The sequence below is a fragment of the Callospermophilus lateralis genome, chromosome X, assembly GCF_048772815.1.
Source record: "Callospermophilus lateralis isolate mCalLat2 chromosome X, mCalLat2.hap1, whole genome shotgun sequence".
NCBI classification, from domain to species: domain Eukaryota; kingdom Metazoa; phylum Chordata; class Mammalia; order Rodentia; family Sciuridae; genus Callospermophilus; species Callospermophilus lateralis.
Window position 1 is genome coordinate 54475115 of NC_135325.1, and position 25106 is coordinate 54500220.

General features: G+C 37.8%; 1 protein-coding gene across 3 annotated transcripts in view; it reads right to left on the reverse strand.

Annotated features, from left to right (window-relative positions):
• The window catches only part of Ar (androgen receptor), a 171238-nt gene that overhangs the window by 19720 nt on the left and 126412 nt on the right, over positions 1-25106 (reverse strand). For all 3 annotated transcript variants that reach the window (XR_013154687.1, XR_013154686.1, XM_077107698.1), the window contains exon 3: positions 16511-16627. Coding sequence is in view for 1 of the 3 variants with exons in the window: in XM_077107698.1 (XP_076963813.1) it covers positions 16511-16627 (117 nt within the window). In the remaining 2 variants the exon portion in view is untranslated. The remainder of the gene's footprint in view (positions 1-16510; positions 16628-25106) is intronic.

The window sequence follows — 25106 nt, forward strand, 5'->3', positions numbered from 1 at the left end:
TAGTAATAAATTAAAATGGTATAAAACTAAGACAAGTTTGATTTCTCAATTTAAATTGATAAATACAAGAAAACCTACTGCTCATCTATTTCTGCCTCCTGCAGCAAAAGACATATATCTTGGACTGACTTTAAACTCTAATTGGAAAAATAAGTCCTGCAATGCAAACCCCAATCATAGTGTTGCTCAGTAAATCAATGCAAGAATGGATCACATGTTTGTACTGACAATGTGGGAAGAGGACAATGATGGGGTTAGTAACACAAGAGGAGCTCAGAGAAGAACTCAGGGAAAAATAAGAAGAAAGCCTGGGAAACCAACCCTGAGTGCAAGATGACCTTGTTCAACAATCATTTCTGCAGGGCTTGGGCACAGCCAGTAATGAGATATGAGTACCCACTGCCAACCCCTACTTCCCACCAAGGGCAATGGCTGGAAGGTATGGTCTGGGCCAAGTCCATCTTCTTCTAGAGCTAGAGGCCTAGCCTCCACAATATCTCATTGTCTGGTGAATCCATTGTTAACATGAGTTCTCAAACACAGCTCCACACAGTGGTGATGCCTTTAGGATCTTTTCCCTTGTGCAATTTTTACAAGCAGACCCCACCCTCCCCATCACTGGTACTTTCTGTCCTTGAGCTTAGTAGTTGCCAGACCATGTGATTCCCCTTCTTGTGTTTCAATTTATGGATATCTTAAAGCATTTAATTCCACAGCAGTCTTGGTAGGGGGTCAGGGATGTTTTTTATTCCTGGTTTGCAAATGTGTAAACTGAGGTAAACACAGCTGTCAAGAAGGAGACCCCAATAATCTAAACCTGCCCTGATGACTTTAAAGTACACATTCTTTCTATGTCAGGCCTATGCCTCAAAGCTTAACTTTAAGCCTAAAAGAAGAATTGAAGAGTGTTGCTGGGGTTGTAACTTCCTTGCCACTCATCTTTACCCTTGACTCCAAACTTCAGTAACTAGTATCATATCCAGAAGGGAAGAGACAGGAAGCAATGAAAATACTCCAGTCACCTGCCTAAATGAAACCATATTTGGAATATTATAGTGCCTTAAGAGTCACAGCATGACAAAACAGGAAGGGTCCAATAGAAATCATATTATCCAGAGGTCACAGATTGAAATACCCTCAGGATCCTCACAGGTAATTCAGTGGGTGGGTACTTTTGTGTGCACATATGCGTAGGAGAATGGTTGGCACTGTAGTGAATTGGAATGAGTGTCATACTATTGTCCTACCACTGGAAAGGTATTCTAAATTAAATTAAGTCCTTAGGTGACATTTGGGGACTCAGATATTAGTCCAACCTTTCAAGTCAGAGATGGGGAGGCTGAACATAAAGAGGGTGAGGTGACCTAGTGGCAGAGCTGGGATTAGAACCAGGGCTCTTATTCCTAATTTAACATGATCCATATTGCATTGTTTCTCTCTTTGATAAACTCATTCCTGCACTATCTCAGTATGTGCCTTTCTGAGCTCCTTCTAGAATTGCACTGCCTAATATAGTAGCCACTAGCCATGTGTGGCTATTTAAATTTAAATTAACTAAAATTAAAGAGAATTGAAAATGTCATCCCTCAGTCTCCCTGGATGTATTTCCAGTGTTCAAAAGAAACAGGTAGCCAGTTGCTGCTAAAGTGCACAACACAGATACAGAACATTTCCATCATCTCAAAAGTTTTATTGAATAGTGCTGTGAATATAGACTGCTCTCTGGGGCAGCTGTTCCATTTGCCATATTCTACTAAAGCTATTGATAAAGAAGAAAAGGATCCAAATGAATTCTATACAGATGAATCCATGAGCTTTTTCAAAAGGTGGAGGGACCCACAGAGCATGGCGCTGGCGTGATCAGTGAGATATAATCTGTCACCTCGACTCTCTCACCACTGACTCAGTTCTCAGTGGGGTGATGACTTGTGGACCGAAGCAAACTCATTACAATCAAGATCAATATGTACAGAGACTGTGGGGAGAAGCCGTCAAGATGAAATAATTCCCCTTTCTTTACATAGTGCCAATGAAAACTTGTCTGTCATTTTCACATCCTCTTCCACTAGACCTATAAGGCATCTGCATGAGGAAGAGAGGCCACATTCCCGCTTGCATCCAGGACCCGGATAATGTGTTGTTCCTATAGCCACAGTGGCCCAAGCCGCACCAGGTGTTCTGGCCTCTCAGCCTAAAGAGGGTGACTGTTCTGAACATAATTGAAATCAGATTCCATTCATTCTGCCGGGGGATCCTCTGTTCTCTCTCCATAGCAGAGGCCAGCATGTTGCTAAATGACTTGGAATGCTGGACAATGAGGCTTGCTAGTCTCAGCTGTTACTCAATGCCCAAGGCCTTGTTTTCTTCCATGAAGGCTGCCCCCACACCCCACCCTTCCCCTGCACCTGAGCCCCAGAGTCAAATCTAACTCTTCCATGTGAGGTACAGGCCAGCCAGCCACTGTGTCAAGGCAGAGACTCATTGACTTCCTTAAACTGAGTGATGAAGCCAGAACAAAGGGGTCAGTAAAACTGGATAGTACTAATGGTGATTTTCTCTATTATTTCCCTGTCCTTTAGGTCAAGTGGTGACAAGAAAGGACCTTGGCAAAGTTCTTCCTTATCCATATCTGGGCTTGGAGCACCCTGCCTGATATAACTGGATCCTAGGGGAGCTCGCTTTCCAGTCCTGGGGCACCGGACTTCTATAGGGGCTGTTTCTAAAGCACCAGAGAAAGATTTTTCAAATCAGATTCCATGGTACATTCCCAAGAGGAAGCAGATGTGATTAATTTGTAGCTTCTCTACCCTCTGTGGCCCATAGCCTCATTCCTTGCCACCCCAAGATATATACCTTTTTTCCCATGGGTACAGAAGAGGTAAAGGTAAGGTGACATTTCCAAAGTCTTCCCAAAGTTGAAATCCCTCTGCCTAAGGCCAAGAATGTTCTTCTCCATATCTCATCATGGAATTTGTAATATAAATGAATCACATTTTTTGGGGGCTGGCTTTTCAGATGGCCCCCAAGATCATAAGACCCTAAAGCGTACACATCTCCTTGCAATTATGCAATTGAGAGGTAATCTATATGTTATTGTGCAAGAACTGGGCAGATGTAATTGAAGTCCTAATTCAGTTGGGATTTTTAAGGGCGGTCATCTTCGATGGACCTGACCTAATCAAATAAAGCCTTAAAAAGTACTAGACTTTTCCTAGAAGGACACTCACCCAGTAAGAAAGATTAATCTGAACTAAATTGATTCTTTCAACTGAGAATCCAGCCATGCCATAGAGAACCATAGAGACCTCATAGAGAACCATAAGCCGATTAATGCTGAAGCTACTAAATTCGTGGTGATATGTTATGCAGCAACAGAAAATGAATACACTTTCCTTACATAAGATAATACAGGACAAAAGAGTAGGCTTTGGAATCAGGCAACAATCCTGGGTTTGAATCCCAGGTCTGCCAATTACTAATGTAATAGCTCTGAGGCTTTTGTTCAGCTTCTGAAAGATGCAGTTTCTTCATTTGTAAAATGCAGGTGTTGCCACCTAATTCTTAGTCCATTTATGAGAACAAAGCCAAAGAATGCCCAGTACATAAGAATCTCTGTTCCTAAAGAGTAAGGGTGAATGGACAGCTTGTAGGTGACCTAGATCACCCAAAGGAAAGGGAAGAGAGCAGGATTGACAGATACCAGATATAGCAGGGGAGGGAAGGGTAACAGTATGAAATGAAAAACAGTAGCTGAGTTTCTTCAACTCTTGAATGCCTCCAAAACTAACTTCAGACCTTAAATGTAATTTGAAATGCTAAATGAACATAAAGCATGCTTGCTGCAAGGCTGAAAATTCTCTGTGAAACCATACCAGGCTCACTTATATGAACACATGCAAACACGTGTGTGTGCAAAGTGCTTATATATAATAATGCTTAAATATAAGGGTCATGAACTCAAATACCTTCACAAGTCAGGTAGATAGATAAGTGAGTTAAAAAGTCTGCCAAATGTAAATAGGAAGGTCTGGTGACAGTGATGGTGATTGAAGCCCTGACTAGAGGTAGCCTATGTCAATTTTCTAAACAAACACTCTTCTGGACAAACAAAATTCTGCAGGTGAATTTTGCCTGGAGGAAAGGCAGTTTTTGGCCTCTGGCTTAAATCATGCCAGCCATCTTTCTATTTACTAGGATTAGTGTCAGGGGATCTCACTATATGAGTTTTAGATTGGAAAGTCATAGAATACTAAATCAGGAGCCAAGGGAACTCCAAAAGAACTTTAGTAATGTCCCTTACCCTCTCTAGCCTTAGTTTCCTTACAAATGTAGGAAGGGTAGTAGTTAAGAACAATGATTCTGGATTCAGACTGCCTCAGTTGTAACACTGGCTTTGCCACTGACCACCCTTGTGACTCTGGGCAAATCTCAATATCTCTGAACCTCAGTTAGCTTATTTGTAAAAATGGGGATAATGTCAGTACATGATTCATAAGGTTTTTCAAGGAATATGGGCACCATGATGATATCTGAGATTAGAAAGCAGATTCTATACCACCAAAAGGACTTTCCAAGGCTGAAGCATGGTAAAAAATGTACTAAATTCCAGGAGACAGAATGCACTAATGACATTAAAGTTTTAAAATTCTATTTGCAATAAAGAGCTTATTATTGTTTGGTGGTGGTATCAGAGTGTTCTGTGGATGTGCAACCTTGAACAAATCACTTGATTTCTTATATACCTCAGTTTTCTCACCTATGTAATGGTGACAATCTGACCTGACTAGTGGATAGGGCTATTTTTTAGGAGAAAATGAGATAAGCCCAGTGAAAGTGCTCTGAATCCTGTGAAAGTATGTGCCAATGGGAAGCTATGATTTTTTTCCTAAGAATGTATCTCCAGCTAGAGGACATTCTGAAAGACTCTCCAGTGTTCAAACTATGAGAAATATGGCCTCATGTCTTGGTTATCTGGCACCAAGCCAGAGACTGAGGGCCAAACTGACAGGTTTCAGAATCCTAATATAAAAACAGGATCGACCTCACAGGATTACTGTGCCTTTCGGAAAGAAATATGTGCACAATGCTTAGCACTGAGGAAATTCTAATCAATGATGGCTGTCACTATTGCTGGCTACTGAGCCCCAATTATGCCACTTTAATGCCATTTATCCCAAGAAGTTGAATTTGTTTCTGAAAAAGCTAACTGAAAAAACAGAGTTTACACACCAGGATCGATGTCTAATGGAAGAGAAAATCAGAGTTAGAAGGATTCCCCAGACATCAAATCAGGTGTAGTAGCAGAACCTGAAGGATCCTACAAGATCCTAAGGGCTCCTGAGAGTAAGGCAAAGTGGGCCTGAGCAAGTGGCTCTACATATCCCATGTTCTTTGAAACCAGAGAAACAGGACTTTTTTTCTGTACCTACATTTGGGGTCTCCATGTCAGATTTTGTTTGAAGAAAAGATTCCATTTCCAAAGAGTTTGAATGTCCCAGATCTTTTCTAACCCATCCTGCTCTCTCAAAATCAAACATTATTTTTTTAGATAAAGAGACCAAGGCCAAAGATATGTCCTGATCAAGGCCACACAGCTAGATTCTGGCAGAGAAAAAGTTAGAACCAGGTATCCTAACTTCTAGGGTGGTATTTTGTTTTTCCTCTGGTTAAGTAGCATGTTATTGGAGAGAAGGGTCAATGGTGGCAGTCGGAGTAGGGTGGGTAAGAAACGGGGACAAAAGGCAGGGACAGAGCCAGTCCTTGGCAGGCATGGAGTCAGAGATTAGCAGGGGGTGCAACCAAGTGGGATTAATAAGTATATGCCAAATTCCCTCTGGCAAGAAGACTCCTTAGCCTTTCCCCCACACCCTCATTCTCCTCCCAGTCCCAATTCTGGGTCAGAAGAATAGCCAGAGGAAAGAATATCAAATTTTATCTTTCAAGGTTTATGTTGGACTATTTAGTCTAATGGTTTTTAGTTCACGGAGGAGTAAACGTAATTAATGATAGAATGATATGCAATGCTGCACATCCTTGCCAAAGCACAGGATCTGGCAGAAACTATTTCCAAGGCTCCTCTCTCTGATTACTGAGCCAGAAGAAAGGGGTTCACTGTCCAGATGCCATCCCGAGTGAGGAGCACAAGGTCATTACCAAAACCCTGCCCATGTGAAATTGCAGAGCCTGGAAATGCTTTTGCATACCAGGCTTTTCCACTGGAAAAAGTAACTACATGAATTTAGAGCATACATGCTTTTACAATTACATTTAAACTGACATTAAAAACAAATGTGAAACAGCCCATGCTGAACAGGTCAGCATGACCTGGAAAGCAAACGAGAGGGAAAAGAAAAAAAAAGAAAAAAGAAAAAGAAAAAATGTCCCAATGTTAACAGCATTAATTCTGTCAGTGTGTTGTAAATAAGAAAATACCATTGGTGTATTAATGGTTTTATTAAAGGAAAATTTCACTAGCAGAAATATGCGACATTCAAACAAATAGAAAGCAGTTAAAAAATAAACCACATTAGCCTTTCAATCCACATTAGGGAACTTCTTTTTGGCCAGGAGATTAAAATTATGCCCTGAAGAGGGGGAAACACCCCCTCCTGAAGTTCTTCCTTGGCTTTGTTCCAGAATGTTGCTGAGTCAGGGGGAAGTGTGTGTGTGTGTGTGTGTGTGTGTGTGTGTGTGTAGACTGGAGAAGGAAGGGTATGGGAAGGGCAGGCACTTGACAAGGAAGGGAGAGTATTTCTGCCTCTCATATTTGTTTGCCTCTGGCATCACAAGACTCCATCTCCACCAGAAGGGAACTGGTTTCAATATGGAGGCCCTGGGACAGAGAAAGAGCAAGATATTACAAACTCCAAGTACCTCTTCTTTTATCTCAATGTAATGTTTGAGACTGTCTTGGAAGGTCTCACACGTGATGGAGAGGCAAGCATGGGAGTAGTAGAGATTGTGAGAGTGCTAAGGCCAGAATATAGAGGGAAATTCAGATCCACTTTCCAACACAGTCCTAATTTTAAGAGGGAACAAGAGAAGTAGGTACTGCTTCTCAGACATTGCTGTTTACCTCCTTGAGAGGTTCAAGTGTGTGAACTCCTGTAAAGACTCCAACTCCTAAGCTCCTAAGTGTCAGGTAAAGGGTTTCCTTGACTTTAGTAAGATGGAAAAAACTGTCTGACTCCAGTCTTCTCTTGATTTTAAGGGAGAGGCTGTCTGGAATCCTCTCCAGAAGCAGAAATTTGGTCCTTGTATACTGAACATTTGTGGATTAGCTACTACCTTTAGCTCACTGATGGGGCCTGAGGCTAAGAGCTGGGTTCTTGGCAGGAGTCTGGAAGAATACATGTGAAGGGAAAACCCTACAAATTGCCTGAGAAACCAGCAAAGATGGCCACAGGAGCCTCAGCGATAGGCACAATGCTTTCTTGTCCAAGGTAGCACCTTAAGTCACATCAGCAATGTTTCTTCCAGCAGCACACTGTGAAAAGCAAGTGAACAAGACTGCATCCACCTGAGGCAGTGTCTGGCTGCCATCATCATTGCATGTGACCAAGAACAGTCCAAAAACATGCTTCCAATGCCACACTACTTTACAGGAAGCCCCAGTCATAATATGCAAAACTATATGAATGATAATTGCTACTGTTTCTACAGCTAGTCCTCACAACATCCCTGTGAGGTAGGGAAACAACATCAGTCCCATTTGGGGGAGTCATCAACAAAGAGAGTAGCCTCCAGCCCCAATGCCAGAGTCTGTATTGAAGACTCCAACTCCTAAGCTCCTAAGCTTCAGACTCCAGACTTTTCCAGGATATCCACTAGAGCCCTCCAGAGCCCTCATTTTGAATGAGACAGGACCGCCTTTCTTCAGTGTTGGGCCGTTCTGAGATGCTTGCAATTGCCAACTCGGAATTTTTCTAATATGAAAGAGAGATACTGTTGAGTGTAGCAGCTTAAAGATGAACTTGCACCAAATAGGCTCCATAATTAGTTGTGTAAGTCAGGTACTCTGACACTGGAGGCAGCATGAAAAGTTAGGGTGAGAGGGTGATTGTCATTTTGGAATGGGTCTTTCATTTCTTTTCCTACCTACTTGTAAAATAGAGGCGAGATGGGAAAATGGAAAATTGTTTATCTATAGATTTTATCTTCTTTTATGCATTAGTGACCAATGGAAAAATATTATATATATTTGTGTGTGTGTGTGTGTGTGTGTGTGTGTGTGTGTGTCTGTGTCTCTGTGTGTGTGTATGTGTACTTCTCTGCACATCAAATGGGCAAGAACTTATTTTGGGAGTGGGGAAGGGAAGAGAGGTATAATTAAACAGTTTCATTATAGCCATTCAGAGACCAACACAGATTCCTTATTGGTGGTCTTCTGAATTTCTTGCAGCAGCCAAATAATGTCACAATACCTTCAGCATTCTTAGCCTAGAAATGGAAATGTTTCAAATTAATGTCTGTCTGCCTAATATCCCACTAATCAAAGTTTCTGTATTTTATTTTCCATCCTGGGGAGGAGTCCTCAGTCTCTTTTGGTGTTACTGTGACCAAAATGACACTTCACTGTGCAGGCTTCAACCGGTGACCTTACATTTTGGTCAAGATCCATATTTTCACTGGTATGGTTGCACACGCCTATAATTCCAATGGCAGGAGGCTGCAATGGGAGGATTGTAAGTTCAAAGCCAGTCGTAGCAATGTAGCAAGGCCCTAAGCAACTCAGTGAGACCCTGTCTCTAAATAAAATTTTAAAATGCTGGGGATGTCAGCCCAAGTTTTCTATTGGTGCTTCATGTTTACATTGTTTTAACTGCTGACTACCCGAAAGCTAAAATTTCCTCAATGATTCTCACTTCAGCCACAGAAGCATTCATCCAATAGGGTATTGGGGAAAAGAAAACATTTATATGCCTGGGTTAAGAGATTTAAAATAGTTTAGCACAGGTTAACTCGTATAAGAAGAACAAAATTTGATTCCAACAGAGATGAATTAGGGTAGTGATACCATTTTCAGTTAACTTCCTAGATATCTGTCGTCTCACAGATATTACCAATAAAGATAATCTGAAGTTTCTATTGATTTCTGAGTGTTCCTTTACTTTCCCCCTTAGTTGTACCTCTAAGGAACATGATCTACAAAGATGTCCAAAAGTCTCCAAAAACACATCTTTCTCCGTTAAACTGTCTTTGAATGAGTTAAGCACAAGGAGAAAATACTGTAAACTTTTGTGATCTTAAGGACTAAATCCTACAATGTATAACAAGAGTTGGCACTCATTAAAGCAAAAATAGAACATTTTCAAACAACTAGTTATGTTATCAGCAAGAAAAAAACCCAAAAAACAACAAACAAACAAACAAACAAACAAGAAAACACCTTTTTTTTTTCCTGAATTGTTATATTTGGAAAAATACTTGCCTTTGTATGTGTGTGTACATATCCTATTGTGTGCTATGTAATCTTTAGTTTTCTGACTACAAGCTTTGAAAATCTTGCATATGACATCATTTTACTCTCTCAAGACCAACTGAGGGATTTTTGAGTACTCACAGCTATAGTAAACAACAATAAAATCTCTACTGCTATTGCACTTTAAAAAAATCAAAGATTTTAAGTAGAAATTTTATAAGCAAGATACTCATTTGAGTATTAGATATGGGGCATCATCAATTGTGATGATAAGAAAAAAAATTACCTCTAACCATAGTTCTCTAAAAGCAAATGCTCAGAGACAGAGTATAATATATATATATATATATATATATATATATATATATATATATATATATATATATACTGTCCCAGATAATTTGTTTTGGTGGAATGAAGAGATACAGTTTCTCCATGTAGAAGTTTCTTTGAGAACCACAATTAGATATATATCTCACCGCCCCCCCCACCAAAGTGTCACCAAATATGTATATGGCCAGCTGAAGGTGGCAATATATACTATGTAATCAAGGGTTGTTTCAAGAGTTATTCAGAGTTCAAAGAACCAAGAAGAAGAACCAAAAGACATACTGTAAGAGCATAGAAAGAAAAGATTTTGCAGTTGCGCTAAAGAATACAAGAATACAAGGAAAATTGTGTATCTCATCCAAAACAAGAGTCAGGGGTACAATAGTATTTATTGTATGCCTAATATGTACCATTTTAATGCATTTATAATAATTCTTTAGGAAAGATTTTATTATCCCTACAGTACAACTGAGGAAACTGATGCTCAGAAACATCTGAGGATTTGCCCAAGGTCATGAAGACAGTTAAGTGGCAGAGTCAGGACTACAAACAAGGTTTGCCTTTATCTGAGTCAATCATGTTATTTTCACTACACCACAAGATCTTGTTTTAAAAACAAGAAAGAACCCCAGAGGTATGAGTGCTCAGTCATACATTGTGCATGTTTATGCCAAAATTCATAGGGCAATTTACCCCTCTCTGCCTGCCTTAGTTATATAGAGCTGTCAGACACACTCAAGTATCTGAGAATTATGTGTAGGAAGCAGCAATTCTTAGAATTGACTTACTGCTTCTATCCCCAGCCTGAAAACCTTTAGGGCTCTAGTCTAGAGAGTTAAAGGAGAAGGGAACTCCCAGTAACTGAGTTTAACATTGCTAATTCTTTCTGACACATTGTTGCCTAACAGGAGGTATAGGGTATTTGATCATTGGATGGTTTCTAGGCCTCCTACTTTAGTGATGAAATTATGTAGTAGCACCATGTTGGGGTTCTGGGTAGATGTGGGGATGCTGATCTGACTGTTTACAATAGAACTGGTAAAGTCTAGAACAGAACGTTCAGATAACCAAAATGTTTATTGATCACTTTGTGTGAGCTGAAACATTGTATTTATTAGAAATAATTTATCTAGCACACTTTTGGGTCAGGATTATGTACCTGCAACCATTACATGACTTGGGCAATAGCTACACTTTGGCTTTTGCATCTTATCCTTTGTGTATGATATTAATGCTACAGACCTGACATGGTATACTTTAGTAGATTTAGTAGCCACTGATGCATATTACTTAGATACGCTGACTATGGTCTGCTCTTGATCATTAACACATTCTTGACTGTGTCTCCTGGTGAGCAATGACATCTGTAAAATAGATGAACTAAGCTAGGCATATTGTCTGCCTAAGCACAGAGTCCTTATCTGTATGTATGTTTTCTAAAATATAAAATGTAGTCTAGCGAACAGTGTTTTGGTAGGATATTAACAGATGTTATGTGAAAAAAGGGTGCTCTGGTTGAATTAATTTTAAGAATCCTGAGTTATCAAGCTCGTCAGGTAACTTTACTGCAGTACACATCAGGGCCTGTTATATGCTAATATACAATATAAATCTTCCCAAGAAGATCATAATATATGTTTCCTTCACTTATTTGGTCAAGGAAATAATTTTTCATAAGGTATGCTATGGAAAGTTTTCTTAGAACCTATATGAAGAACTTCAGGCCTAGACAAAGGCAATTTGGGGGGGGGTATGCAGTATTGCCCCTTATACAAGCCTTGGTTTAGATAAGTTATTCCTCATGTATATGGTCAGTCCTTGTAGGTATCATCTGAAGCACAAAGTACTAGAACCAGGTACCGATCCAACGTGTTTAACAAAATTTGATGCTAGATATTTCTCTCTACATAGCCTAATGACTCCATTTGTAAAACTTAAGCCCACACTAGAATAGGATTCATGCTGCCATAAATTCCTTTAAGAAATCACACATACAAATAAGCAATATGACAAGTGGCCATGCCTGTCTTATGGTCATAAATCTGCAACTGCCTGAAGTCAACCCTCTAGGCATAATAATCAAGTTCATTTTCAATGTGATTACAGCATTCCTTCCCCATTTCCCCATCTCTTGCCAAATTAAACTACTGGCTGTTTCTCAGTTCCTCAATGCATTTTATCATGTCTCTGTGCCTTTATTCAAACTCTGCTCTTATTCTTTAATGTCCTTTCCCTTCTCTCACTAAACTTATTCCCAATAATTCCTACTTATCCTTTACAGCCAAGGTGTATTGATTATCATTGTCTCCCTTTATTTAACTTTTCAAAGCAAGGATCATGTTCTATTCAAGTTTAACTTCCTTCAAAAGCCTAGCACAGTGTCTGGTACATAGTTGGTACTCAATAAATATTTTTTAAATTAATGCATATGTAAATGAGTGGATAGAAAGGTGAAAACACTAGTTTTTTGTCTGATTGGAAGGATGGTGGATAGATGGATGAGTAAATGATGTGAAGAACCATGCCATAAATGGTATTTCAGATTGGAATCACTCTCTTGAATCCAGGAAACATGATCTGGAAGTAGCAATTCTGGATTTCTCTTGCACAGGGAGAATGGGGAGACAGCTTGCATCAGGACTGTCGTCAACACTGGAAACCAAGGGTATTCATACCATCCATGATGAAATCAGACCATTTCCCCGGGGTCCCTGGGCCATCCTCCCAAACAGAGAATTCATAAAGATTGTTAAAACCTGCAGATATATTTGATACTTAGATGAAGAATTCAGTCTCCTAGTAGGAAAGAGACTTCTCAACCTTTGAAGGACATGCTGCACACCTCAGAATCTCACATGCTCTGGGGATCCATGTTCCCTCTTCTCTTCTGGAGTTTGGTTGCCACCTGAAATTTGTGAAAGGCCTACAACCTTCCATGGTCCAGGAGAAGGTATAAACAGATGTCAATGCTATTTACTAAAAGCTGACAATTCAAGAGTTGCAAAACACAAAAAGAAATAATGTTTCAAAAAGAAAGAGGGGTGAAAGTGGGATAGAAGGAAGGGTGAGATGAGAAAATGACAGGAAGGGCAATTATTTTTTTTCTCATTCCATCTTGGAGACTGAGAGTGTATCCTTGGGAAGTACAGAGAAAAGTGAAGAGATGGTTGCGTATTTATTCTAAATATGGACTATGAAAAGCCACAGTTTATTCACTGGAGGGAAGGTCTGTATCTGGAAAGTGATATTCATAAGTGTTTTCTTAAGTGAAAAATAGATAAGGGATTTAAATTTTTGAAGCAATTAATAATATGGTTTTCAAAAAGTAGCAAGGAATGAACCAGGTATAAAGAAAGTCCTGTAGTGGATGGGCATTGAGAGCCTGCTGGTATTCTTCAAGGGAATCATCCTAAGAATACAACCAGCCACAGTATCCTTTCAGAAATATCAAGAAATAACTGCTAAGAGACAAAGCAAGGACAGGCATGTAGGCTTAGAAGCAAAAGGAACAAAGCATCTATGAATTCAAAGCTCCCATCACCAGTAAATGGAATGCTATAGAGAAAGCCAGATTAGATGTCTTGAGACCTTGAGTCCAAGCAGCCATCAGCTGCAGTGCCAGCTTCTCTAAGATACAGAGATAGCCCTTCTACCCTCCACTCCCTCAATAATCTATCCATCCTGTCTACATTTAGACATATAATGTTTCTGATGTAGTTGTGAACAGGGATAGCTCAAATTACTATACAAGTCAATGCACTCATACTTCTGGGAACAGTGGGAAGACAATACAAGAAGTAGCTGGCTGGTAAATTTAAAATCCTTCCTGTATGGATTTAGACAGAAAATCCAAAATTACTAGCACCAGAAATGTCCTCAATGAAACCCACTATTCCAACTTTATAATGAGCCTCAGAAGAGAGAAGGGACTCATTCTTAGTTGACACTTTGGAAAATACATCATTTTGATTTGACTGAAATTATATGAATTCTTCAAAGTGATCAAAATGTCTATGCTAAACCAAAATCTTATGAATATAGAAGTCTATTGTTATTCACAAGGGCCACTCTGTATTGATGCTTTTCTTTTCTCCATTGTTTGAGTACAGGTGTGGTGTGGGCTGAATTTGTAGGTTAACAGTAAATTTGGGGGGGGGGTGGAAATTAAGGGAGGAAGGCAAGGGATATGTTCAGCAAAATGCAAAATTTTGTTATTTCAAATGGTGGTTTAAAAACGCAAACAGTTGGATTTTTACTGACATGGTACTTGAGCATAGCATATAATTTTCTTAATTACTAAAATAAGCTTCCAAACAGGATCCTGATAGTACTTTTTTAGTTTTAGGTGATCAAGAGTGCTTTCTGGTGATTCTCTGCCTGTAGAGCTATTACATGTTAGAGGGCATGCCAAATCACTCAGGATAAAAGTCACTTAGAAGTGCTATGAACAGCCTTCCCAGCTAAATTACTAGTGACTTAACTGTCATAATAACCCTCACATTTGTCTAGCACTTTGTCATTTATCGATAATGTTCACATTCACGTCATCTCTACTCACTGTAACAGTGAGGATGGCATCTCTAAATTACGGATGAGGACATTGAGGCTCAGAGGGGGCACACAGTAAATAATGGAGCTGGGCTTTTAACCCAGGTTTGTTTGACTCCAAAGGCAAGGCCATTTACACATCAAATATCCTTGTAGCATGTGGGTGTTGAATGAAGTTTGCCAGAGTTAAGTTATAATGCCTAGCATTATGCTTTACACAAAACAGACAACTAAGTAAATATCATGGGAATGAAACTGAAATGGAATCCAGCCACAGCACTTCTCAGTTTGTCTTCATGTGTTGACCACACCCATTCAAATTTGAGCAATCTACCCAACAAACCAATCTGAAAACTTACTGTACCACTCTCCAATACAATAATTTACCAACTTATATATGACTGCTTTAGAGTATAGTGAAATTATATGTTATACACAGGCTCTTTTTCAAAATGGTTCACTGAAATCAAGCCACAAGACTCTCTTATGATGGAGGATATTGGCTAAGATGTAGTGTTATGTCTTAAGATTTGAGCCTGCATGTATTGAGGACTTTTGACCTGAATCAGCATAGGTTTGCAATTCCTATCAGTAGATGGCAAGCCACAGGTCTCTCTACCCGGAAGTCCATATGTCTTAGACATAATTCTCAGAAAGCCACATAACTGAGGGTTGAGTGTATCAGAATCTTTGCTCTGGACTTGCAACATTCATATGAAAAAAAAAACAACAAAAAAACAAAAAACCATTCTTTTTCTGATTCCTTGGTCACCTTTCCTGGCTTTCCCTCTGCACTCAGCACCCTAGTCCTGTGTCTTCCTCCCCACTGCATATCACAATTTCAGGGTTTCATTGGCAAACACCAAGCAAACAAAAACAAGGTTGGTTTAATATTTGAGTTTCATCTGATGTGGCTGCCTAGAAAGCTATTCACAGGGCATCTGCCTGTCATGGCTGGGAGTACTAGATGTTACTTAAGAAGCTTCTGCTGAAAGTGCCTGAGATGGAGCCTGGGTCAATTTGTTTGAGATACTTTTGTCAGCTTAAAGAATACTACTGGCTGTGGGGAGGGAAGGATATAGTTATCTAAATGAAGAACTACACATGGCCCTGCTCCAGAGGTAGAAAACAAGTTGGTGTTTAAAAATGTGCACATTGGCAGACAAGGCATTGAGCACCTCACAGAAAGCCAGAGAAGGACAATTGCTCTAAATTAGCCTTGTGAGGGAAGGAGGGAAGGCTGGAATCCAGGCACTTGGGTTTTCCAAGCTGATAATGAATAATCAGGTATGAGGCTGTACTTTTGGGCACTCAGAAATAAGCTTGCCTTTCTTTGAGCTGCATTTCTAAATCAAAGTAGACTAATGAGCTTGCTTTTCTTAAGAAAGATGCATCTTTTGGAGAACAGCAGGCAGCAGGGAGGACCCTGGCATTGGGCAGATGTAAAAATGAAGAAATGGAGAATTTGGAGAGGGAAAAGTGTCATTTAAGTGGTGTCGAGCCATTCTGGAATATTGACAGTGCCCATGGTAGACACAGGCTCAGGGGACAGAGAGCCTACGCTAGAGGGTCATGCTCAAAAGAGCTGTATCTTCCTTCTCTCAAGCTATTGCACTACAGAAAAATATTTTTGGAAATGATCAATAGATTTATAAATAAAAGGAAATGATTAAAAGGCTATGATAGGAAATTGGCTCATTTGGCAGCCTAGTCACAGGCTCCAAAGGGAAGCAGCTTCTCATTCCAGGTGGCTGGCTCTATAACATAGGCAGCAGCAATTAGCTGAGGGATATTCCTGGGTGTTCAAAGCCAGTATGTGCCTGGGTCATCCTGCACCTGTGACTATTCTGGATTCCTTAGTTCCCTTGTCCTCACTACCATTGAACAGCATCAGGCTAGTACCATTATGTCCCCTGGGAACTCTGCCCAGTCAAGTCCAGCTTCACTCATCTACTGTTGGCCCCTGATCACTGCTTCACACCTCCTTCTTCTATGCTGAATTCCAGAGTAGAGAGTGGAGTGGTTAAAGGTAAAGTAGGCACTAGCTGGCTGATGGCCACATTGGATATGAAAAGGTCAGCCTGCATCTAGAACATAGCTGTTCCTCTTGGAAGCATCAAAGAAGAAAGTCTAATTTAGAAAGAGAACTAGAGAGTGAAGGAGGGACAGGGTGGGAGAAGGAAAACAGAAAGAGGACAAGAAGAATCATACCTCCCAGAGTCATCCCTGCTTCATAGCATTTCCGGAGACGACAAGATGGACAATTTTTTCTTCGAAATTTATCAATGGTGCAATCATTTCTGCTGGCACACAGGTATTTCTGTTTTCCTGGGAGAACAAATACAAGAATAGCATATATGTTAAGGAAATACACAAAGTATTTTCTAGGTAAAAAAGGCATGGAGATATATACTACCTAAGAAGTGAACAATGGTTCAAAACAATCTGATCACACAGAATTTAACAACTAAAAATAGGCAGGTTTAATTTGGTGCTATACTATTTGGTTTTCATAGGTATTTTTTTGAGAAGGGAAATAATACAGGACCTGTTGATACTTTCATTATTAGTACTATCCAATGGTTTTTAAAATAAGATTCTCAGTCTTTAATAAAAAGCAAGGAATGGTCATAAGAAAATGATCATTCATTTACCATGGTTCAACCAACATTTCTTCCCACTGACACCTGTAATCATTCATGGAATCATAGTTGAGTTAATAAGACACTTATAATTTGTAACGCCAGTACAGATAAAACTTCCATAAAATAGAACTCCATGGGATTACTATTTTTAAACTGCTCATGTTCATACTCCCAATCTTGCACATTATAAAAATATAACAGATCAAGTCCACTCTTTGTGTAGTGAATCACAGCAAGCAAAAGGAAGTCCTCTGAAGTCAACAGAAGAACAGAAGAAGGATCCTTACTGTCTACATTATCTAGAGGAGAAAGAGTCTCAGAGATACTCGAGATAATAGTTACTCAAAGATTTGGTAGTTCACTCAAAAACATCTACTTTGTTCAATACTTAGTTTCTTTGCCTCCAGTATAAGCCTGGCACATAGTAGACATTTGACAAACATGGATGGACTGAATATCCCTGTGCATCTCTCAGAAATTTCTGTGTATTCAATAGTTATCAGTAGAGATAAACAAAAATACATCTTTGGCTACTCTGAAACCTGCAGAACTTCCCAGTTCCAAAGCACTAAGCCTGTGCATCCCTTTACAACACCCTTTCTTTGAGGAAGAAAAGTTAATTTTTCCTCATATTTTTTTGCTGTGCTTTGGTTTACTGAATAGAATGGAATTTTAAAGAAGCTTCTTTTGGTAAAGAAGTAGTATTTGTGGTAGTAAAAAGGAAAAAAAAAAACTAAAGAATGATTGTTACTTGATAGTAGGAAAGGAAAACATAGCCAAACATAAATTTAGGTACAGCTCATCTTTCTTTTCCCTTCACTAAGCCTAAAGTGTGCAGATAAGGTGCTGAAATATATCTATTAAAGTAGGTTATTTTATGTAGCAGATTTAGTAGTAACCAGATCAGCAAAATAGTGCTTTTAAGGGCCACTTGTTAGAACCTGAAGATAGCATTATAATAATAAAGAATTCTTTCTCCTTTTGAAAAAAAAATTTCTTGTTTCTTTCTTTTCCTTCTTCTTCCCCCCCCCCTGTCAAAAATATATCCTCAGCTACTCTGAAACATGAAAAATTCTTCTATTCCCCAGGCCACAGAGCTTAAAGGTACCGTTAAAAATCACACCCATACAACCGTTTCATTCCAAGAATGAGTTTTGAGGAAGTGACTTGCTGAAGAAGCACATAAATCAGAGGTCTCTGAAAGAAGAAATTTTTGCTACATTAGGCACACAGCATAAACTATGTCTATGTGAGGAGTTTTGCCTATGTTAATAAAATAAATAATCTCAGCAGCACTTTGGGGTAAATATTATTATTACCTTTATTTAATAGGTGAGGAAACTAAGACCTCTAAGTCAGTTCTCTTTCCTCTGTGTTTCTACTATTTCTATTTTATTTTTCTCATTTTCTTCATTTCCTAACCTCATTTTCTCAAGAACATGTTTTTATTGCTAAAGCAATATTAGTTACTTTACAAATAATATTGTGAGAAAATTATTGTACATATCTGTGCACTTTTATTTAGTACATTTTTTAAGTATAAATTCTTATATAAGGTGAATTGCCAAGTCAAAGTAAGCAAATTTTAAGGTTCATAGTAAATTTTCTGATATTCTCTTTTTTATGTTTGCAATCAGTGCATTATATTTATACATAGCGGACTGAAATGGATCAGGGAGAGGGAGGACAGGAGGAAAAGGGGAAGTGCTGGAGAATGAAATGGAGCAAATTATGTTATATCATTCATAAATTTATCAAACAAGAAAGTACTCTAAGTGTTGCACCAAGGGATTTTATTTGTATAAACAGAGTACATAATTTGGTAATAGCATTTTTTTCCTGCTGAAAACTGAGGACTACAATATGTTCACATAAAGGATGAGTGCCATTCAATCTTTGGGTGTCAGCTCCTAGAAAGCAGGCCCTGTATCCAATTCCAGTAATTTCAGTTCCAGTGCTGTGGTGTGCTTGAAGTGGGACACTTTCACAGTACTGGTGCTGCTATGTTCCTCCAAAGTAGCTCATCACAATGATTACTGAAATAAGTTCAAGTTAGGAGAACTTGACTTCTTTGAGAAATTTCTTCTTCCAAAAGAAAATACTAGTTCCTGTACTGCAGTTTTCAAGGAGCATGGAATAACACTTCAAGAGGAGTTTTAGATTCCACTTCTGAAAGAAGATCACCCAACCTTAGGAATGAAGCACGTTCCAGTTGGAAAAAATGAATCCGGGTTTGTTCAATTAGAAACTCAGACCATATTTTTACCTGTGGATCATACTTTTTCCAAGGATGCCTCTTGACTTGAAACAAGGTGACCTAAAATATAGACATTATTTTTTATTTACCCAGGAATAAGTGCAATGCCCAGTACAACCAAAGAAATTGCATATTAATTTCACATTCACAGAGTATTTATACATGCCAGGCATGGTATTTGGTGCTGAAGTAACAGAAGAAAACATTTGTTGGATAAAAATATTCAACCCAGATTAGAACAATGGGTGAGAAGTCACAAGATCTAGATCTTTAATCATCCTTATCATTAACTCACCAAATGGCCTTGGACAAGTACTTTTCCCTCTCTATTCCCCACTGATAATATGAAATGGGTTGAACTGGAAAATTATTAAAATATATGCTAGGTCAGGAGTCTTGAAGGATGACTGAATTTCATCTATAATATATTTGCAGTCTTTCATCTGAAGGGCTTGAGTACTACATGTAAGCAAGAAATTATTCAAAATAATGGTCTCTTCTCTCTTCAATCTGTTCTTTTAGGATAATAACTGACTGTAACATTGTAGCTCACATATAGAGTCATCTGGTCTCTACTCTTTGTTTTCCTAAGTGCTTCAAGGTGCTATAAAGAGGCACTGACATTGCAAGCCATATGCAATGATACACATAAACAACATATTTTGGGGCTGGGGATGTGGCTTAAGCCGTAGCGCGCTTGCCTGGCATGCACGGGACGCAGGGTTCGATCCTCAGCACCACATAAAAATAAAACAAAGATGTTGTGTTCACCTAAAAAAAAACTAAAAAAATAAATATTAAAAAAAACCCAAAAAACATATTTTGCACAAATGTTTATTCATGCATATGCAAATGCACACCTGTGTGAATATGAATATACACATATGCAAACTGTGTTCCTGAAATATGTGAATACATGCATATATGTTTGATTATGTAACAGTAACATACAGATGCTCACATGTTACATATTCCTTTTGAAGCATAATAATGAATCTAATTTTTGAAATGACATTTAATAGTGACAAAATGGTTGAGGATTGCAAAGGTAGTTATGAAAGGTATCTCTTATCTGGAAGTTCTGAAAATTAGACCCTAACTCAAGTGCATTGTTGGGATGAGAGAGAGACAAGGGATGAGGCTGACAACTACTCAAGGTTCCTTTCAACCCACTTCTATTGAATAATCACTTCACCAACGATGGCAGAACCAATGTAAAATCTCTGAGTTTCTATTACTTCCTACCTATTATTTATATATTTTCTATGTATTTGGCTGAAGCTTTCAGGGTTCTTAATAATAACAAGAATTCTTCCCATTTGATTTATTTCCAAAGCTTACTTCTAATCTAGTACAAAGTAAGTATTGTAGGATGATTATACATCCTGTTCTGTGATAAAGAAAAGAAGAATCATTAAGATGAAATTGACTAGGACATCCAGTATTATATTGACTAGAAGTAGTGAGCGTGAGCATCTTTGTCTCATTGCTGATCTTAATGATGTAAACTATGGGCTTGTCATATATGACCTTTATTTTGGATTGAAGATCATTGCTCCCATACCTAACTTGTTGAGAGTTTTCTCATGGAAAAAAAATGTTGAGTCTTGTCACATGATTTTTTGGCCTTTACTGAGATGATCATTCTGTTGATGTGATGTGTTATGTTTATTGACTTGCATATGTTGAACCATCCTTGCATCCAGGGAACAAATTCCACTTAGTCATGGTTAATGACTCTTTTAATGTGCTGTTGAATTTGGTTTGCTAGCATTTTGTTAAGAATTTTTTTCAGGGGCTAGGGTTTTGGCTCATTGGTAGAGCACATGCCTGGCATGTATGAAGCACTATGTTCAATTCTCAGCACTGTATATAAATAAATGAATAAAAGAAAGCTCCATCAACATATTTTAAAAATTTTTAAAAAAGAATTTTCTTCATCTATGTTCATCAGGGATTTTCTCTAGCCTGACATTATATCCTTGGTTTGATCCAAATCACAATCCACAAAATTATGAACCCAAAAGATTAGAAATAATTTTAAACACAATTGGGCACACCACACCCATATTTTTACATCAGACTTGAATCCCTGTTATGGTTTAGATATGAAGAATCCCCCAAAACTCATGTGTGAGATAATAAAAGATGTTCAGACATGAAATTATGGTGTTATGAGAGCCTCAACCTAATCAGTGCATTAATGTCTTGATAGGGATCAACTGGGTGGTAACTGTAGGTAGGTAGAGTGTGGCTGGAGGAGGAGGATCATTGGGGACTTGCCTTTGGGGTATATGTATTTTGCCCTTGTTGAGCAGAACTCTCTCTTCTCCACTTCTTGGTACCATTTCATGAGCTTCTTTCCTCCTCCACACTCTTCTGCTATGATGTTCTCCCTCACCTCAGGCACTGAGAATAGTCATCACCTATTGACTGAGACCTCTAAACCATGAGCCCTCAAATAAAATTTTCCTCCTTAAAATCGTTCATATGTTTTGGTCACAGAAGTGAAAAAGTTGACTAAAACAATCCCCTTCTGTAGCATCCTTACATAATGCCTGCCCCTACTTTCTTGAATTATATTTCAACCTACTATAACTTTGGACTCTTAAGACTCTTCCTTCTAGGATGCTAATTATATGCATCCTTGTAACTCTAACTCATCAGGCCTAATTGGAAACAAAGAATCTCTGAGTTGTAAAAAAAAAAACCTTACAAGCTTTATAGTAAAATGCCCCAATGTTATGCTTAATTCCTCCATTATGAAATGGACACAAAGTATTACAAGGTACCAAACCACAACAAGTTGGTGGTAGAGCCAGCACAAACCTCGAAATGGCATTCAATAGAGACATGTGGTGAACAAACACATTCTAAACACAATGCAGTCTGAATGTAGCAGGCATCTTTGTTCTTTGTCTAGGAAGTTCATGGACCTCATTTCTATTCAGGTGACAAAGAATTGTGCAAGTGGGATCTTGGTCTGCTCCAAGGTAGTTCTAAAAGGTCCTATCTGACATGATATAGTCCAGGTGACTGAAAAATTAATGCACAGAACACAAACTCCTATCCAGCTGACAGTCTACAAATATTAAACTCGACTCTTTGACACTGTTGCCTTTCAACAACACAATTATATATATTCATCCTATACTCAAGGTCTCTCAAAAAGTCACTATGAAATGACTGGCAAATATCAAAGTAGGTAAGGCCACAATATAGAGTCGCAAACAGACCACCCTTTGAAATGCTTTGTAACTGTCTTATTAGAACAACTCAAACCCTTAAAATACTGTAAATGGTCACATAATGGGTTGACATGAAAAATTCTGCTTGTCATCTGGCTCTGAAATTCTTGACTTCCTGATGATGTTCTGCCTCTTTCTTCTGTCCTAGTCTCTCAACACTCAACATATTCCTTAAGCATAATTCAAAGCTCCAGCAGAAACTGAGATCATGTGACAGACATCTATTAGGTATTTCATCTCTGTAGGCTCCCAATTTCTATTATTTTCATTATCCCCCATGGTGAGCCCATGTAGTATGATTTGAGATCAGCATCTAATCAGGCTTATATATATATATATATATATATATATATATATATATATATATATATATATATATATATCCTTTATTTTGTTTATGTGGTGCTGAGGATCAAACCCAGTGCCTCACATGTGCAAGGCAAGTGCTGTACTGCTGAGCCACAACCCTAGCCCCATGAACAGACTTCTTTTAATTCGCTTATTCTGAAAATATACCATTTGGAGTAGAAGAAGAAAGTAGGAGAGGTACTCACTTGTAGTGTCAACATCATGCAAATAAAGAATGGGTCAAACCATAATTCTTATTACTAACCTACAAAGAAAACCCAAGAATATAGAAGTTCTCACAATTTGTACTGCTAATGAAGAAACTTTATGGAAAAAAAATTTAAAAAACCCATTACTGAGGTGTATAAGAAAAGACCTGAATGAAATGGAAAGATATACCATGTTCTTAGATGAGAAAAGATTTCCCACAATGAAATCTACAAATTAAAAAAAAAAACTTAAAACAAAATATTGACAAAATAGTCCCAAAGTTCATCTGGAGGAGAAAGTGGGTGATAATGCCAAGATATTTGGGGAAAGAAGAATAATAAGAATTGTCCAGACTGGAGTTGTAGCTCAGTGGTAAAGCACTTGCCTAGCATGTGTGAGGCTATGGGTTCAATCCTCAGCACCGCATTAAAATAAATAAAATAAAGGTCCATCAACACTAAAAAAAATATTTTAAAAAGTATTGCCCTACAAGTTCTTTAAAATATTATTAGGCCACAACAATTATTAATAGTTTGATATTGTTCCAGTGAAGGTAAATTGAAAGAAGAATCCTGAAAAGCCAAAATCAGATATACTGTATGTAATACATAATACCAATTCAGTGAAGAAAGGATGGGATAATTCACTAAATTTGTTTTGGAACAACTAGTTAATTATTTGGAAATAAAATAGTTATATTACTAGTTAAGATGAAACTTCAGCTGAATTAATGAGGTCAATACATATAAAAGGAAATCACTGAACTATTATTAGAAAATACAGGTGAAAATTAAAAATTTTGAAGGTAGAAAATGACTTTTTAAACATGAAAATAAAGAAAATATAAGTGAGCATTTTGACATTTTTCAACAAAAATGTTTTAAATTTCTTATATTAAACAAATATAATAAAATTTAAAGATAAACCACAAACTAAGAAAAATTATCCTTGATATGTAAAAATAATCAGTACAATAGAAAATAGGCAATAGGCATAAATAGATAATTAAACAAGAAATACAAATTATCAATAAACATGAAAATTGTTCAACTTCCCTAGAAATCATAGAAATACAAATTAAATATTATGTTTACAATCAGATTGATTAAGGTGAATAACTAAGTATTTGTGAAGAGGTATTGTTGGTGGGAGTGCACATTTTTAGAGAGTAATTTTGTAATAAATTTCAAAAAATTAAAAATCGACAAGCTTTTACTAGAAATTCCACTTCTAGGAATGTTTTATAAGAAAATAATCAGAAAACACGCAAAAAAGTTAATTTTAGTATTATTTAAACAAGCAAATTAGAGACATTTAAATGTCAACATTAGGGTAATGGTTAAATAAAGTATTTCATATTCGTGCAAAGGAACACTGTGCAGTTATTAATGATGATCTCAATGTATTTCTTTTGTAACTTGGAAATATGCTCACAACATACTGGTTTTTTAAAACAACAAAAATGAAGTTTTCAAACAGTATATATGCTTGGTTCTATTTTTAATACCTGAGGCTTAGAGTTCATATATCCAAGTTTTAAAAAACTAATTGAGAAATAATTATATTTATGGAGCATGATGTGATGTTTTGATATATGAACATATTGTGGAAAGATTAATGAAACTAATTAACATGTCTATCACTTCACCTGATTATGCTTTTGTGGTGAGAACATGCAAAATGCATTCTTTGAGCAATCTTAAAACATAAAAAGCATTATTAAGAATTATAGTCACTATGTTATTCAATATATCACAAAGGTAATTCCTTCTAATTGAAATTTTGTGTCCTTCAACCAATATCATCCTTTGCCCCCATTAACTGCCTATCACTACCTGGTAACCTCCATTTTCTGTTTATTCTGATTTGATCTCTTTTCAGCATTATTTGCAATAGTTATTAACAGAAAAAAAAAAACCTAAACATACAAAAGTATATATACACAATGGAATACTATTCATCCTTTTTGATGGTTCTTTATACTTACATACAATAGACTTTATTTTGACATAATTATGAAAGCATGGACTACACTTTGTTCTAATTCAGTCCCCAGTATTTCCCTTTCCCTTGCCCTCTCTCAGTCCCTGTTCCCTTTT